The sequence below is a fragment of the Hydra vulgaris genome, chromosome 02 (genome assembly GCF_038396675.1).
Source record: "Hydra vulgaris chromosome 02, alternate assembly HydraT2T_AEP".
NCBI lineage: Eukaryota > Metazoa > Cnidaria > Hydrozoa > Anthoathecata > Hydridae > Hydra > Hydra vulgaris.
The window spans coordinates 51,856,698-51,876,294 of NC_088921.1; the positions used below are offsets into that span (position 1 = coordinate 51,856,698).

At 25.6% G+C, this 19,597-nt stretch overlaps 1 protein-coding gene across 3 annotated transcripts in view; it reads left to right on the forward strand.

The window, feature by feature from the left end:
- LOC101240406 (glomulin) overlaps nt 1–19,597 on the forward strand; it is a 67,935-nt gene that overhangs the window by 38,459 nt on the left and 9,879 nt on the right. For 2 of the 3 annotated variants that reach the window (XM_065791319.1, XM_065791320.1), the window contains exons 9-14: nt 516–546; nt 5,227–5,307; nt 7,586–7,627; nt 9,016–9,089; nt 15,803–15,881; nt 16,464–16,561. In XM_065791319.1, the coding sequence (XP_065647391.1) occupies nt 516–546; nt 5,227–5,307; nt 7,586–7,627; nt 9,016–9,089; nt 15,803–15,881; nt 16,464–16,561 (405 nt within the window). The remainder of the gene's footprint in view (nt 1–515; nt 547–5,226; nt 5,308–7,585; nt 7,628–9,015; nt 9,090–15,802; nt 15,882–16,463; nt 16,562–19,597) is intronic. The other variant, XM_065791321.1, reaches the window with a different exon arrangement.

A 19,597-nucleotide genomic window follows, 5' to 3' on the forward strand; every position in this document is an offset into this window, starting at 1 on the left:
AAAAAAAGATATCTTACTTATATCTTCTTTGTCTAACGTAATTTTGAAAAATCCATTTGTGGCTTCTTATTCAAATCTCCATATATTAGATTTCTTGGCTTTGAAATATTGGAAGAGGGATCGATTTTTCTAATTAAATTATTCTCAGATATAGTTTGTAATATATAATAGATTAACAATATATAATAGTTAAACAATATGAGTTATTTAATCAAATTTTCAAACTTTTGACAATACTTTAAAATGGATTTACGCATAGTGTTTTTTACATTTTTGCAGTTTATTTTTATATTTTTTTGAGTTTTAGGTCCACCAATAAATATAGCCAAAAAATTTCCACTGCTGCTAAATTCTTTATTTAATGGCAAAAAAAATAATTCTGAAAGTTATTAGCATTATTAATTTTGTAAGCATATAAAATGTTTTTTTACTCTCAATTATGAAGATCATGATAGTTAAATATTAAAATTTATTTTAACTTTTTCTTGCAAACATTTTTTACTATATTTTTTTAGACCAGATGCAGTTTCATTTGAAATAGGAATGGTAAGTTTTAAGTCACTTTTTTAGGATATTTCTATAATGAGAAAATAGCTTATTAACTAATAATTAAAGCGTGTTTAGTTATAAAGATAATTCTGGACTATATACATATATATATATATACATATATATATATGTATTTATATATATATATACATATATATATACAAATATATATATATATACATATAAATATATATATATAAAAATTAGTACAAAAACTCTAAACAAAATTTTTTTCTAAGTTTATATTGTGTTTCATCAATAAAGACTCATCAGTAATGAAAAGATATATTTTTTATGAGTCTTTATTGATGAAACACAGTGTAAAATAAGAAAAAATTTTGTTAAGTGATTTTCTACTAATTTATAATTGCTCTGTTCTTTTAAGAACATTGAGCACTATTTTGTTGAATACATTTTAAAATTGTTTATATATATATATATATATATATATATATATATATATATATATATATATATATATATATATATATATATATATATATATATATATATATATATATATATAGATATATAGATAGATATATATATATAGATATGTATAGATATATTTATATATATATATATATTTATATATATATATATATATTTATATATATATATATATTTATATATATATATATATTTATATATATATATATTTATTTATATATAGATATATTTATATATATATATATATATTTATGAAGTAAAAAATCAGTGGTTATCAGTATTAGCTGACCCACTTGGGTTTAAGTTTTTTTATTGTTTTTTAGTTGAAATATTGGCATATATTACAAAAATATGACTATGGATACTTTAAATGAATCACATCTAGGTTCAAATTAACTATCAAGATACAAAATCCTTACAATTGTAGTGTTATCTATATATAAAACATACACACAAAAAGTAAAACATTACAATTTAAAATCACTTTTTGATGTGAAATTTTAATTAATTTCCTGGACCTAATTTTCTTTTAAATAACTTTATCTCTGCGATCATGCCCAACTACAGATGTTGAAGCTTCTCTAACAAGTTTTACATATCTTTCAACATTTTGGCTGTGACACTCGTATCTTAACTTAAGTGGTTTTTCAATAAATTCAAGTATTTTATCTTCTTCAATCAGCCTTGAAACCAGTGGAATTGTGTGCCATTGGAAAATTAGGGTCATTTTTTAATAGCATACAAGTTTGAAATTAATCTTGGGCTTTAGAAACACTCTTACATTTTCATTCATTGAGGTATAATCACTTTCACTAACATTGTCTTCATTGTCATTATCACTCTCAAAGTTACCTTCTTTGCCATGAAAGTCTTCTATGAGGCCTATTAAATTCAAAATTTTAATAACAGATTTCCTTCTGATCTCTTCATCCTAGTCAGGTAACATTCCAATTAGAATATTTTCACCATGAGCAAAATAATTGTTGTCTATAACTTTATTACAAATGTACTTAGCATTTGAATCAGGAAATTTATTGATTTTTTGAATCAAATGAAATAGGTTTTAAACTTAGACTGTCAGTTAAATAATCTTGATATCAAACTAACTAGAAAAACTAACCATGAGCAAGATCTCGTCTCGTTTCTCGTGAGAAATGGGACTTCTCGAAACGAGAAATAGAAAGTTCTTGCAAGAAGTAGAACGAGACTTAAATATTATATTATTTTCCAAATTAAAAATTATTATAATTTACAAAATGCTTAATAATTTGTTTTTTTAATTAATTGATATTTTGACTCCGTGATTTTAATAAATCTAATTAAAAATATAATTTGTTTTTGACAAAAACAAATTAAATTTTTAATTAGATTTTTAATTAGAAAATTTTAATTAGATTTTAAATATTTATAATTAGATTTTAAATACAAAAACTTTTTGTATAAAATGGTGCACTTTCGACTTAATTTCATTAGTTTACCAGTGGAGTTCAACTTGACACATATTGTTCATATTGAAAAGAAATATTCTTGCCTCATTTCAACGATCAAAAATGTCACCAAGAAAAAACAAAATCTGGAGATATTTTCAAAAAACAAGTGACGGTGCTGAATGCAAGGCGTGCAAAAAGTCTTTGAAAACAAAAGATGGATATTATTCAATAGATTCAATAAATTGTTTGACATTGCAAACCCTAAACTAAGCCTTCATCAAAGAACAACATATTCAAGAAAGTTTTCAATTCAGTCAAGAGAAGTTCAAGCTGGAATGAAGAGCATAATAACGGAGATTACGCCAAATCTAAAAAGTATTTACTTCTGACCTTTGGACTTCTAGAGCTCAGGATAGCTACATCTCTTGGACTTTTCATGCTATTGACGAAAATTGGAGACTACATCACTGGACACCCCATGTCCAAAAGTTCCCAGGCAGACACAGGTATCTTAATTGAAGGAAAGCTGGATTCTTTCTTAGAAGAACTAAACTTACTTGTCAATAACATGCTGCATTTTGTCTTTGGTGATAACTCCAAAATCTACCAATGTAGCAGAAGCAATAGCTGCACCAGCACTATCATTTATTTGATGCTTGAAAAAAAGATTTTTAGTAATATGTATAAAAAAATAGCTTTTGTTAGAAGTTTATTATGAATATATCTTAATGTCAATTGTTAGAAGTTTATTATGAATATATCTTAATAAAAAACTAATTTTCATTACAGTTAGAAATTTACAAAAAATCAATATCAGGTAAATAGGGGCTCTACCCAAAAGTTTGGGAACCTCTGAACTAAAGTTACAAAAAAAACAACAAATAAACTACCAGTTACACATTCCAGCAAGCATTCATAGCTTTTTGTAGTTTTGTTCATATTTTGACATTTCTCCACTATTATCAGGATCTAAGTCATTGCTGATTGAAAATGATTTGGGCATTTCAGCATCTGATTTCTCTCTTTTTCCAGATACTAGAAGACTTTCTTCTTCAAGTCCTTGAAAAGAGCAGCTTGCTTTTATCTTAGAAGGATCCAGTTTCCTAGCTTTCTTTAAACTAAGACTCTCAAATAACTCTAATTTGAACTTGATTTCAGAAGGTGTTTCAGGAACTAGCCTAAGCTAGTTCCTGGCATGGCTACTGCACCTCTAAGACTGCAGCAGCCATGCCTGTTGGTTTTTTGATCCTGAAAAGGAAAAATTCTATAAAACACTTATACACATCTCTACTTACTGGATGTTAAATGTAATTTTGAATTGAGTATTTGAGCAAATGCCTTAAGGCTAGGTTTAAACTTTTGATGTTGATAACTCACCTCATCGCCATCTTCATCTGTCATTTTTAATAGAAACTTATTTTTAATTTCTGCTAGTTTCTTGTGACCTTTTTAGTTGACATCAAATAATTGATTTGCCTCTTCTATAAATCCTGCTGTATCTGTTTCATATTTTTATCCACTTTTGTTTTTGTCATAGTTCACAAGTTTATAAAAAAATTTTATGTAACTGCTGAGCTTTGTTTTAATTCTAATGACCAGATATTGAATAAACATTATAACTTACCCATAGATTGATTAGTTCTACTCTAACATCTCTATGAGCGCTGTCTTTTCTATAGTCTATAAAGTAAAGACATCCTTTAAGCACTTGCTTTAAAGCGGGAAGTTTTCCGAAAGGAAATTGTTTTAAGGGTTTTAATTTTACCATAAGAAACTTGACAATGTTTTAGGTCTTTTATTTAACCCAAGTGGGTTCGCTAAAACTAATAACCTTATGGTTTTTTTTAGTCATAAATCTTCATGTTGCATCAAAAGCCAAGTAATTAGAGAGAACACTCTTTTAAATTTAGGTTTCAGCCTTCCCTAATATACACATATACACTACCGGTCAAAAGTTTTCAATCACCTTTCAACACAAGTAAAACTGATTATTAACTCTACTTTAATTTATTAATACTTTTGAATAAAGATTTAATTTGCAACAGTATCATATTAAAAAGTATAAACAATTCAAATTAAACATTAGTATGATTATTTTTTCCAAATTTTGAATTTCTTCAAAGTAACTTTAAGGCTTCAAAACAGCTACACAAACTTTCGACAAAATAAACAAACAAGAAAATAAAAAATTCAAATCCTTGATTAGTAATAATATTAGTACAAAAGTTTTTTGTAAAATTATTTGAAGTAAAGTAAAATTTTTAGAAGTAAATTGTCAAGCAAAATTCTCATTTTGATTCAAAAAATCGTGATACATAAAAAATTAGTTTTCATAAACATTGAAATGCTGACTAATAAACTAATGAAAAATAGTATATCTAATTTTTATTAGTTTCATTATTCCTGGGTTTCCCCTAAAATGATTTACAAAGAGTTGTTTTGGTTTATATTTTTTTAATTGGATAAAAAACATTTCCTTTCTCTGAACAATGAAACCATATTTGTTGACAAATCTTAATGTGGTAAATTTATTTTATTTAATAAAACTTATTAAATTGTTAATTATTAAAATAAATTGCCGTTGTTATTATCATAGTTATTTTATATTAATTAAATCATATTTTATAGCTTTTAATGCCAATATTTATATTTTTATAAATAATTAATTTATATAATAATCAATTTACAGAATTATTATAAATTTAAAGTGTAGTCATATTGCTTGTTTTTGTTTTTGAAATGTTAATTCATTAAATTCCACATTAAAAAAAAAATTATTTTGTTTTATTTTTGCTAGGAATTCCTGTTTTATCTTCTGAGTTGTATTTCTTGTAACGAGCTTGAAAAAGAACATATTTTATATAAGCATCTGTTAATGGTACAGTACTCTTGCTAGATGGTATAGACTGTTGTTTGGAATTATAATTTGATTTTTTATATAATGCAAAATTTATTTTAACTATAAAAAATGTTTCCAGAAGACTTTTTTGCTCATTTTTAAGTTGCACAATTTATAGTTAACTCTGACTGATTGCGCCACAATAGCTTTATTAGGCTTAGACACTTAAAGTTACTTTATATTGACATCTATCAGAGCAGTTAAAAATGTAAAACTTATTCTTATTTAATTTTAATTGATTATAATAACATTTGCAGAAAAAATAACTTCTAGTCGATATTGCTCAATTTATTCAAATAAACTTCAAAACAAATTAGAATGTATAATACATAAAAGTAGTAATTAATAACAACTAGTAATAATAATTAGTAACAATAATAATAATAAGTAATAATAATGATATGCACAATTTAAATGTCAGCATTTAATGGCCCTCTTTAGTGTTGTAGCACATTTGGGATGTGTGTATGAAAAGACTCAATATCATGGTAGTTATGATGGGATAACCAATTAAGTTTTTTGCAAAATCTTTTTGAGATTATTAACTATTTGTCTTGGTCTCGTGTCAAATGGTTTTGACCTTGGTCAATTGATTTTTATTAGGTAAGATCATGTGATAGAACAAATGCCTGGTATGGCATTAACTTATGTGATATGTGTAGTTGTTATTTTTCTACCTATTTTTTTCCTAATGGTTTTCATAAGGTAATGACCAGATGATACACCTTGGTATGGCATTATATGACATTTTACAATTTTATCTGTAAATCAGTGAGATATTGCTTTTGTTATGTCACCTATTACTCTGAATTAAAATTTCAAGGTCTTCTATAGAATAGGCTTGCAGATGGCAACAGTGCAATTTCCAGTGCTCTTTGTAGATCAATTGGTTCAACCCATGTAAATATTGCAATTTAGTACTGTGACAAGAAATACATTATTAGATTTCAGGTGATCTTCTACATTTCTGGATTATTGGTATGCAAATCTTTGTGATGTTTTGTAATTGAATTTAAAAAAATGAATTGTGAATATATATCATTTGAACATCTAAGACTACAGCCAATGATTGTAATCTCTTTTTATTCTCTTACTTATCTATCTACTTTTTTAGTCTGTTTTTACATTTTTGTATTTATTTTGTGTTTTTACCTTGTTAGATGTTGTCCTTATACGAACTTGCCAAAGTTTGCTTAGTCTAATTCTCTTATTTAAAAAGTTTTTGTTTTTTTTACCCTTTTTTTTTTTATTTACCCTTTTTTTTTTGCCAATTTTTTTACCCGTTTTTTTTTTTTTACCTTTTTATTTTTACCCTTTTTTGATACCTCTTACTACTATGGTGATTTTATTTACAATAAACATATTTGAATTTCTGTTAAAAAAAAGTTTCTTATTTAACATAAACTAAATATATTTAAAACATAATAATAAGTAAATGATAAAGATTAAGATCTGGACTTTGAGCCATTCAAGTAATTCAATCTGATTCTGGATAAAAAAAACTCATTTGCTTTGACGTATGTTTAGGATGGTTGTCTTATTTGAAGATAAAAATTTTTCATAATTGCAATTTTTTTGTTGAGCCCAGAAGATTTTTATTGAGAATGTTGACATAAACCTATAAATAAAAAATTATACATTTTTTTTTCTTTAAGTTTCACCATTGCTGGATCATCAGGAAGAGTTCTTCCTTATGATCCAGCAAGAACTCAACTCAAGGAAGAACTCTTCCTGATGATCCAGCAATGGTGAAACTTAAAGTTGAAGAAAAAAGTTAAATAAGTGTTTTTTACTAATTTATATATATATGTGTGTGTATATATATAATGTATATATATATATATATATATATATATATATATATATATATATATATATATATATATATATATATATATATATATATATATATATACATACATATATATATGTAAGTATGAAAGTTTACTAATGAAGTTTTCACATTGTTACAGTTTTTAAACATTCAAGTATTTGCTGTAGTATTTTAAACACCTCTTGTCATATATGATATGTTATTTTAAACACATTTTATCTTATATATATATATGATAAATTATCTATATTTTATCTAATACGTTTATATTTACATAAAGTGTTTCAGAATAGTACTCCATTCAAACTGAAAATAAATCAAGTTAGTTACATATTCATACAAAGAATATACTGATAAGTTTTAAAATACAAAACATGCAGAATTTCTATACAGAATGGTTTGAATGTTCAATTTCTTTTTTAGGGCTTCTACTTTGTTATGGTATGGGGGGTTAACAAAAGCAGAGTAAGTTTTTAACTAAAGAATTTAAAATAAATGTTGATTAATAAAAGTGTCTGAGATATCTGCCTAATATATGAAAAATCTCCAATTGTAATTGGTTCAGGTTTTGCTATAGCAATTATTATAGATTATTACTTAATAATTTTGAAAACAAAAAAAAGGATAAGTTATTAAAAATATGCAACCCTCGGAATTAGGAAAAGTAAGGTAGGCAATAAATTGCTGACCTTGAATTGTTAAAGGTCAGCATCAGGTTGGCAAAAACAAATTTGCCTCAAAGTGTTTGAAATCGGCAAATTTTTGCTGACCTCAAACATTTTGAGGTCAGTAATTAGATCGGCATTGCCGAATGCTGACCCTGATTCCGAGGGCAGTGAAAGGAAAATTTTTTTATCCAAAAGAATATATAAATATTTATTTGAAACATAATAGTATAGTTATTATGATTATTCATATTTTATAAATTTAAATATTGAAAAACATAGATTTTTTTTATCAACAAGTAAAATGTACAGATATAAATTTTTTATATCTGTAAAAATGTTTCAAATGTAAACCTCATAAATAAATTATTATATAATAAATAATATATAGCTAGTATGTAAAGTATTTAGACTTAAATATAATATAATGTAAGAGTTAAAGGATTTTCTTCAATGCCTTCACTGGTGTTTACTTTCTTTGCTGATCAGGAATGAAAATTTTTATTGTTACTAACACGCGGAAGATTATTATTTAATATCGCTGCTCCAACCTATAGTTAAAGTTAAATTAAGGGTTTTTATCAGAGTTTTTTTCTCTCTATATATTCCTTTTATAATTAATATGGATCACTGTATATTCCTTTTATGGTGAATGTGGCCTCTGTTGTAAACAGTACTGGAATAAGACAAAATCAGCTATTATTAAGTAAACAACCACAATAAAGATGCAATTAAATTAATATTAATTAACCATAGTTAAGTTTTAATTTATTCTGAGTAAATTTCTGACCAAGAGAATGTTGATGTTTGATAAAAAATACCATCTTGGTCATTCTTGTTGGGTGGTTTTTAGATTCAGAATTATTATTTTTTTAATTCTTTTGATAAACAAAGTGTAATGTTAAGTAAACAACCACAGTAAAGACGCCAGATGATCTTATAGAGGATACAATTGCAAGGTTAAAAAAAAATTACAAACTTTATTAAGTTTATTATTTATATTCCATGAAGTGTTTTTTAATCATATTTCCATTGTTATCGAGTACATGCCATTCATAAAAGGTATGAGGTTGTTGGTCATTGTGGTTCATGAGGTCAACTCGTTGGTTATTATGTTAGTTATACTTTAGATTTCTTTTTGCTAAAATTGTTGTTCAAATCTAAAAAACTTGTTTTTATTTTTTTAAGAGAGAAAAAGCAAAAGAAGCATTTGAGGAACTCTTGCAGAAATTTAATGCTCGCTCAAAATTCGCATTAATTAGGTTTTGTTTTATTTAGTTGTTTTTTTTGTTTGTTTTTTATTGATTTTAATTAAATTTTACTGTTATTTGATTAACTAGCTGACTGGATTAGCTAGCTAGCTGTAAAATTACAGATCTTTGTAAGTCTTTTCCAAGACCTTTTCTATACTTTATCCTTATATATATATCCTAGCTATCCCAACCCGTGAAATAGGGGTTTTCATCAAACTGACCATTTTTATACTTATCTATTCCACACCGATCATTTCTATACTTATTCCATATTTACAATATTTTTTATTCAATGGTAGAAAAACAATTCATTTAAAAAAAGAAACGCACTTTTCTGCATATGTAGAGCTTATAAGAGAATAAAATTGTTTGTTTTATTCTTATATGCATAACTTAGTTCAATGTGTTGTCATTGGTATTGTTTTGAGAGGGTTCAAATCCATTCCTTAACACATTTTTTCAATTTTTTTAATCTGGCCATATTTATTTAAAATATATATATATAAATAAAGACTTTTAATTGTTGAAATAAAGTTTCAAAGTTTTAGCTAGCTTCAGGCATTTTTTTTTTTTTTGTCTTAACAACAGCACCTTCTGGAGTAGCTAGACAGGCTTATAAATTTTTTTTTAAACTCTTTCTCTCTTTTATTTGTTATAGTATACAATATCTTTATATATGTTATGTGTATATTATCTATAGAACTATATGTATTTTAAGTATGTATTTATTATGTATTTTAGAAAAATTGAAAAAAAAATTTTAAAAAGTTTAAAAAAAATAAAAGGTGCTAGTGGTAGAATTTAAACCACATTTTCACAACCACAGCAATTCACTTCAGAAACGCTGCGAGCTAACCAACTTTGGCCATATAGGTTTGTTGTCTGACAAAAGTTTTAATACTGTTTAACAAACTAAAGACTTTTTATAATGGTAAATAAATTCTATAAATCAATATGTGCCGTTTGTGCAAATTGATTTATAGAATTTATTAAATAATATCAATATTAGGTTTGTGCAAAGTGTCACTGATTGTGTGAAGTGACAGGCATTTGGTGGGGTTTCAATACATTCATTGACTGAGGGTCTGGGTTGAATCTACCTACACAGATACTTTACCTCCACTTGTTTCTCTATTTTCATCAAGGTTCATGTTTTGGAGTTATAGGGTTAAGATAATGATAAAAACAATTTCAAATGAGTAGCTTTCTCAATTATAGTGGTTCCATGGGTCTTAAGAAGGTGAATATCTGAAGATCATTAGAAAGGTGATTATTTTTAGATAATAATTTTAAAAAAAAAAGATCATTTATTGTGCTAAAATATATATTTTTTCTTTATTTTCTTTTTCATTTAAAAAAAGTATTTTGATTTATGTGTTAGCATTTCAAAAATTAATTTTGCAAATTTAGCTGTAAATGAAATATCATTAATTATACTGAAATAGCTGTCTGGGGTGACTTTACCAAATACATTGACTAAGCGTTTTGGTTTACACTCTACAAATGAACTATATTTAATATGACAAATTTTGTTCTGTTATATTCATTATTTTTTTGCTATATTTTTTCTGGGGTATATTTTATACTTGTTAAAATTGAATCAAGATTAAATTAAATAAACTCATTCAATATAAAAAAAAAATACCATCAAGATGGTAATTATTTTTAATCATTGGTAATTAGGAAATAAATTAAGAAAATTATTTTTTGAAAAAATACTATAATCACTTTGAAAAGTTTTGTTAAAAGTAAAGTATATAAAAAAAGAAATTAAAAAAAAAAGCACACAAAAAAAAAAAAAAGTAAGAATACAAAAACAAAAGAATTTTGAGTTTTAAAAAAACAAACATCCCTAACAAATAATGAAATTAAAAAAACGAAAATAAAATAAATTGAATATCTGAAAACCTTATTAGTTTTAAAATGAAGAAGAAGAATTAAAAAGACTTTTATAAACTTTTATTTTCTATTTTTAATTTTTTTTTTCTGTTAATGAATGCTGATTAGATTTTGTACTGGACTATAAGATATTGCATCAATTACCTTTTTAATTGTTTAAGTTACCTTATCTAAGGTGAAATTTTTAAGAAACAAAAGTTTTTAAATCAATATCTTTCATTTTCTTCCTCAAAGCAAAAGTTTTGTCTATTTCAGTTCTTGTCTTTTACTCCATACTCCTATGTAGGTTCAAAGTCTTTTTACACCATACCACCCACCCAAAAAAAATGTTTTGATATTTAAATCCAATAATTAAGACCAAAAAGTGGTGATAATAGTAGGTAGATGGTGGTGGTCGCAGGTTTCAATTGCTTAGCAATCATTTAACCTTTATGCCCAATCTTTTGCTCATATTGAGACCAATTTGGTTGTTTTTTTTAATTTTAATTCGCATTTCTAAGGTTAGAGTCAAGGAGACTTCTTAGTTTTTACACTTTGATTTTTTTATAAATGCACCCTTGATCATATATATATTTCAACCATAGGTATTAAATTAATTTGTGACGCTAATACACATCTCTCTCCAGCTCTAAATACATTTTTCTTGTAACTCTCTCTCTTTCTCTATAAACACATGTATCTCTAAATTTATCTCTTAACACATTTCTTTCTAAACCCAGCTTGTAAAGAAATGCCATAATTCTTAAATAAGTGTCACTATTCCCATAAAATGTAATTCTGGTGGTGTAACTAAGTAAATTTCATCTTTTGAATTTTTTATTAAAATGGATGATGTGCAAAGATATTGCAAATCTTCGATATGCAATATCTTTGCACATCGAAGTTTTTATAAAATTGTTTAATCAATTATCAAAAGAACCTAATGTTTTTGAACTATTAATGCACCACTTAGATAATTTTTTCTAATAACATATAATAATAATAATAATATTATATTATTTCTAATAAAAAAATTTAGTTACTAAAAATTAAATTGTGTTTTCTAAGACTGTAAAAAAATCGAGCTAAAAGCATTTTGATAATTTTTATCATAAAACTTTATTTAAATTTTTAGTTCAAAAAAAAAAAGTTTAGTTCATAGGTTGCCTGCCTAAACCAAACCCTCATTTGATGTAGCAGCACTCTTTGCATGTTTTAACTGTTTTTCAGTCAATGTATGTAAACAAACAAAAAAATTTTAAAAAATTTAGAATAATTTTACTTTTATTTAAAAAATAAAAATAATCTGAATGTTTTTAAAAACATTTAAGTCTATTAATTTGTGCTTTTGTTATTTATTTAAATAGATAAATTTAACTAGTTTCCTCAATTAATTGAATGGTTTTCACATAAAGTGCACTTAATTTTATTTACTTAAAGCAAAAAGAGTCCGAAAATATTGTTTAACTCACCTTACAAAGAAAAATAAGTAAAAAAATGTTTTGAATATCGGATTTCTGCAAATCGGTATTGTGAATCCTATTGAAACTTTTAAATCGATGTTATTATATAAAAAAAAAAGGTTCAATTAGAAGTGATGTACTTTGGAAAATAAACGTGTTATTTTGATAATGTATATTTAACTTACGTTATATCACTTACATTACTACAACTTTCTTTAAAGTACGAATTTTTTTATTTAAACACCCAGTAGTTTAAATAGGGTCATTTATTTAAATTGCCCTAAAATATAAACATTTATTTTATATTAAAAAAAAATTAAAATTTAATTTTTTATTAGGTATGGTATCTTTTGGTCATGGCATTGGTTGTGTAAAATGACATTGATTGTGTTCTGAAACTAGGACTTTAGATTTATATTTATGTTTGTGGTATTACAAGCCTGTTACAATGCACAGAATTTTAATGCATAGTATGGAAGTTCTAAAGTTATGTATTCTTGAAATCGATAACATCTGACCATGTTATAAATTCACTTAGATAACTGCCTGCAAAAGAAGCAAAAAATTGCCAGCTGAGGTTTTGAATTTGATTGCTCTGATCCACCAATAGCAAATTGTAATTTGTTTGATGAATCAATTAAGGTTTGAAATGACAAGTCTTCTGAAGGTTCATATAACAGGCGTTCAGAGGATACAAATGATGAGTTTTCTGTAAAATATTCTAAATATAAAGTTTATTATATAGTTTTAATGTATCCTTGCTTTTTAAATATATATTTTATTTTGTACTTCTTTTTTTTTTTCGTAACAGTGGTTGCTGCTAAAAAGGAAAGATAAAGGGATAGTTGTAGTGGAGGAGGGTTGCCCCTCTATTCTTTGAAATAAAAGCTTTTAAGTTATTAAACCCTTTTTACAATAATTTTTCAAAATCGCTTTGTGATATAAATCATTACACACAAATGATAAGGAAGCAACCTTATAAATTGTGCACTTTTTTTTATTTTATTACTTTGGTTTTGCGTTAACAAATGGTTCTAGCATAGTTGGGATAGAATCTTAATTTACTTTTACATCATGATGCAACTCGATCTTGTGCAGTTCAGTTTTCATTCTCTCACCCATTATGCAATTCAGCTTTTATTTTGCCCAAATTATTATGCACAGGTAAATTCTTAATAAATTTTTTTAACCTAAGTTGCTTTGCTTCTAATGCATTGTTATTTATGATTTTTCAGCCATTACCAAAACAGCCAGCATTTTATAGTCATTAGTCAATTTTACAATCATTAGTCGAAACAGCCAGCATTCATAATTGTGATGCTATCGAAATACACTATTTTTTGTATATTAGAAAATCACTCTCTTTAATGCAGTCCATGTTTTAAATAACTGGCCAATAATATTAAATAACCAAATATATTTTTTATCTTTTTTATATTATTTTTCCTAGTTGATCTTACTTAATTTTTTTTTTTAATTATTAATGTTTGTTATGTAAAGCTGTACTAACAAAGTCTTCACACTAGCAAATTTGTGAAACAGCTCTTTTTTGGCACAAAACCATATTGTTGTGACGTGATAAGATTACTTGTTATTAGATGTTTCATCATGGAGTCACGAATTATACTTTCCATTAATTTACTTATGATTGATATTGGCCTGCAATTACTTGCGATAAGTCGACTTCTGCTTTTGTGTAGTGGCATAACATTTGAAATTTGTACCATGCATGATGTTTGTCCTGAACAAGTTTTTTTTGTATACGAATCAAACCATTTTGGTCTGTTTATTTTTTGCTTGTTTAGTGTTTTAATAGGAATATATAATCGACATGCTTCTTCGTAAATTGATAAGAATGATTCGTAACAAAGTCAAATACAATTGCAGGGTTTGAGTAGTTGTGACCAATTTATGCTATCTATATGTAGTCTTAGATTCTCGTAACCACCTTTGGCATAATTGTGACTGGTTAGAGAAACTATGAAAAGATTGATTATTTTAAGTCTTATATTTCCATATTATACTAGTGTCCATGTGTAATATTGCCAAGCATTGGTCCCGGAGATACCTCTGATATTGGTTCTTGCATTTCAGTATATATTAGATCGATTGAAGACAGGTCTTCAATGCTTTTATAACATGTCTAGAAATTTATGTATTAAATAAAATGACAACTCATAGTTGGTAATATAAAGAATGGATGTTTCTGTAAACCATATTTCTGTTGTAAAAATAATGTCGAAATTATGATGAAAAGTTCTTGCATATTATTGTTTAAAGATGTTGCATTGGTATAAAAACAGTTTAATGAAGTTTGAGCTGAATTACAAGTTGATTTAAATGATGAAGTTCTGTTTAATGGTGGTGTATTTAAATGTATATATGTTTTTGAATCACTTGTTAGTAGCACTTGTGCCTTTCTTCAAGGTTAACTTTGATTAGTGAATCTTCTTTTAAACTGAATTTAAATTTGTTTTCTTTATTCGATCCTTTCAACTTATTCTTTGTATCATTTCTCTCTGCAATAAGTTTTTTCCTATTTTCCTGATCCATTGGAGATAAATCTGCGCTAATACTTGTCCATAGTTTTCATTGTTTCTTAGTCTTCTTGCAAAATTTAATGTGTTAGAGCGATCTATGTTATTATCAAATTATACTAGAATGGGAGTTGGTTTGTTCTTAGTTTTCTTTGAATTTTGACTTTTGAATCGAATTCTTCTTCTTATTCTTTCAGTGTTTACTCCTATTGAATCAAGTAAGTTTGTTGTGCTGGTTTTATCAGTATTGGTACATTTTAGTGAGTCAGTTGATTTGTTTTCGGCAAGGCCAAAAATAATTATGTTTTTCTCTCTTTTTGACAAATTGTTGTTAATTTCAGTTATTGCTTTAACTGCAGCAATTTATTTGAGTGATTTTAAATAAAAAAGAGCTAAAATTTACGACTTTCTATGAAAAGCTTTCTTAATTTTTGATAGTAAACTTATAGGTTTTTTTATTTTTTCAAAATTTGTAAATTCTTAGAATTGACTGCAGATTTATTTTGCTCTTGAAAAGCACTAATCCAGACAGCATTTTTTTTTTAATTATTATTATTTATAAAAAGATCAGTATCTTAGGTGTTTACTTAAGATTACTATTATGTAAAATACTTGTAAGTATGGATATAATAACATTTTTTTAGAATATATATGATTGATTGACATAAAGTAGGTTTAAGAATATTTCTAGCTTTGAAATGGTTATATGTATAAATTTCCACATAAACCAGTTAAATTTTTTTTATTTCTGTATATATCTATAAACATTGGTATAAACATTGAAGTTAAAACTCCATTAACTCCTAATAACAACCGTATTTTCTATTATAAACATCATTTTTAGTCATGTTTATGAAAGCAGCCATCATGCTGGTATGGAAGCGTTGTGTATCAGTTTAATGAACAATTTGCTAATGACTGAGGTATAAAACAAATTATTTTTAATAAAGGATTTCTTAGCCTAAAGGAAATTAAAGTAGATGTGTTGAGTCTATTAATTGAGTTCAATAGCAACCCTCGGAATTAGGAAAAATGAGGTTGGCAATAGTTTGCCGACCTCAATTTTTTGAGGTCGGCATTAGGTCGGCAAAAATTATTTGATACAAAGGTCTAACCATAAAACATTAAAACGAGGTCGGCAAATTTTTGCCGATCTCAAATACTTTCAGGTCGGCATTGCCGAATGCCGACCCTAATTCTGAGGGTTGCAATAGTGATATAAATTTAAATATAGTGAGTTTAAAGTAATTGTAATGCCCTTGTTACTCAGGTTATGTTTTGTTATTTATTATTTGTTGTTATTGTTTTTACACTCTAGTATCACAGTGTCATATTCAATTCAAATTCTTTTAATTCTTAGCCACCCAAGCTATTATCACTTTAATTATCATCACCTTAGTACTTGTCATCTTTTATTTCATATTAGACACATTTTATTTCATATTAGAAATATACATTTTATATAAAATATATTCATAATGAAACTTTTTTAAATCACTTTTTAGTACCCAGATTTTGAACAGTGCCAAAACATTTCTTCTTTGGCATTAAAGTATATTGAATTTGTTGGTGGTGAAACTCACATTCTATTGGACTCAGACAGGTCATTTTTTATTTTTTTACTGAACTTAGATTTAATTTAAAATACACTTTTAATAGTTATTAATTACTTTAAATTAATATAAATTGTTAATGTAAATATATGTAAGCACTATAAGTTATTTAATTTATATTCTATTTATTATTGTTTTAAATTTTTTTTCTATAAACTGTTTATCTAAATTATAGTTATATTATAGTTAATTTAACATAGTGAAGCAAAAAACCTTGATGTAAGAATTTTTATTAGTGATTGTTATATATATATATATATATATATATATATATATATATATATATATATATATATATATATATATATATATATATATATATATATATATATATAAAAATATATATATATAAATATATATACATATATATATATATGTGTGTATATATATATATATACCTACATACATACATATACAGTCTTCTCCATTAAGCCAGCGCTTTTGCGCTCAAGTCTTTTTGCGCTTGCCAATGCTCCAGCAAAAACTTTGGCAAGTGCATAAAAAAGCGTTTGCCAAAAAAATAAAAGCATTTTGTTTTAAATTGCAACAAAAATTTTTTTGTTCATTTGTTCAACTTTTATGAAAAATGCTTTTTTTTACTAGTTTTTTTTTTTAATTATTTTATCTAGTATTTATTCAAAGTATTCTTTCATTCGCTATTATAATTTAAATAGTGAAAAAAAATGAATTTTTTAAATTGCACAGGCTAATTTAAAAATTACCATTCTGTCAGCGCTTTTTCCTGCGCTGGCAATAAATTTCAAATAGAGAAGATTGTATATATATATATATATATATATATATATATATATATATATATATATATACACACACACACACACAGTCTTCTGTATATATATATTTATATAGGGTTTCAGCCAGGAATACAAGGACTATACTTTTTTAGTGCATTTTCATAATATTGGGAATATTTATTGTTATTGTTTTACAAAATATTCGGAATTTTATTTGAAATTGTCTTATTACTTCAAAGAAAAAAGGTCATTGAAATTTTGAAATTTAAATCCATTGGGTATTTTGTGGTATAAGCGAAACCATTGGGCTGGCTAACACCCTGATGTATATATCAGGGTGTTAGTCAGCCTAATGGTACCGCTTATAAGGCAGAATTCTCAAAACTCAATGACCATATATCAATAGAAATTCCTAATATTTTGTAGAAAAATAACAATAAATATTCCCAATATTCCAAAAATGCTGTAAAGAATGTATTCGTGGCTAACACCCTGTATATTTATGTATAAGTACTTGCATTTATCTTCGTTAAGAGTTCTTAATAAGATTAAATAAAATCAGAGCAATATAAATATGTGAATTATGTTAAATAAAAACAAATAACTTCATAATGCTTGTATTTACAATTTACAGCTTCACAATTACTGCAATCATCAGGTAATAAAAAAATTAGAATGTTTATATTACCTGATAAATTGGAAAATGTTTACAATGATGTTTCAAGATGGACACATAGTTTGTTTTTTTGTTTTTTTTTTTGAAAAGTTTCACATTGGGGGTGCCAAAAAAAACTAATGTGAACAGATTCATGGATCAATAAAGTCAGACAAAAAATTACTCGAGATGTTTTTAAAAGAGTTTGATCTGGAAGCTAAATAAACTTTGAGTTATTTCAGATGTTTTATTTTGTGAACTGATTTCAACATATATAATTTTTGTGAGCATATTCATTATGATAGGATGATGGAAGGATAATCATTAATAGATAAAGATTTTCTAAACTAGTCCAGTACAATTATGGCAAAAATTAAGGATAAGTTTTTCATTTTTCCTTGTCTTTTATCATAGAGTAATATTATTGAATTTAAATCAATCAAGTAATTCCAATAAAAAAATAAAAATTAATATAAAAAGTCAAAACTAAATAAATTCTTTAATAATTAGTTACCGTAAAGCGAAGTGAATAGAAACAGTTTTAAAGATTTTTCTGGTACAATAGACTGAGAATATAGTTTTGTATTTTTTTATATTTGCGTTTTTTAGTGCTAAGTTTAAACGCATACTGCTCCTATTTAATAATTAATTTTTTTAGATAAATAAAATTAATGACTAACCTTATTTTTATTTCTTTTCTGCCTGGTAAAATGCACTGGTAACATTCAACACAAACCAGAATGCACAGTAGGTACACAATCAGATAAAACCTTCATTGGCTATAGAGCAACAAATTATTATTAAAGTTTTTATTACAACAGATAATTAAAAGTGTAGTTCTGAGCATCAAAATTACAATTATTTGTCAAACATAAATGATTAACAGTCACACTTAATGAACACAAATTAACAATAAATACAAATTAATTTACAAATTAATTTGTGAAAGTACAAAAATAAGTACTGTTTATTTAATAAATTATTATTTGGAATGAGACTAAAATAAAATTCAAGTACAGTATGTTCTTAAGTATTACTAAATAAAGTTATTACAGGTCCCACTGTCTATGGTATTAACAAAATGGGAATCATCACCATTGCCTTGAGTCTACATTGAATTTCAAAAAATTTCTATATTCAAGAGTTTAGAGTTATAAATGTTCCAAGACATTCTTTCAACTATAAATCTTGATCAACTCGTCAAAGATTTCTGCTTCTTTCCTGAGTTCAAAATGAGCAAACATTTTGAAAGTTTGCTCTTCCTGAGCAAACTTTTTCTGAGCAAATTGTCTTAATTTCCCCCATATTGGGTCTTGAATTTAAAAACCTGAGAATTTTTAGTCAATCAAAATATGTTAGTTAATGTTAGGTGTATGTTCAATATAAAATGCTAATACAAGGAATTGATAAAGTTTCACAATTACACCTTCAGTGCTTTTGTCTGTGTAGAAAAAGTTTTTTCATATTTTTTTCCACAAATTAGGTTTATTCTTTAACATGATTTACTGCAGTAGATAATGCCACAGCAAATTAAAATGTTGTTAACTATATGGGCTTGAGTCATACTTGATAGGAAAAAAAAGATTCACCGATCTATTAGCTGTCTCTGTCACTTT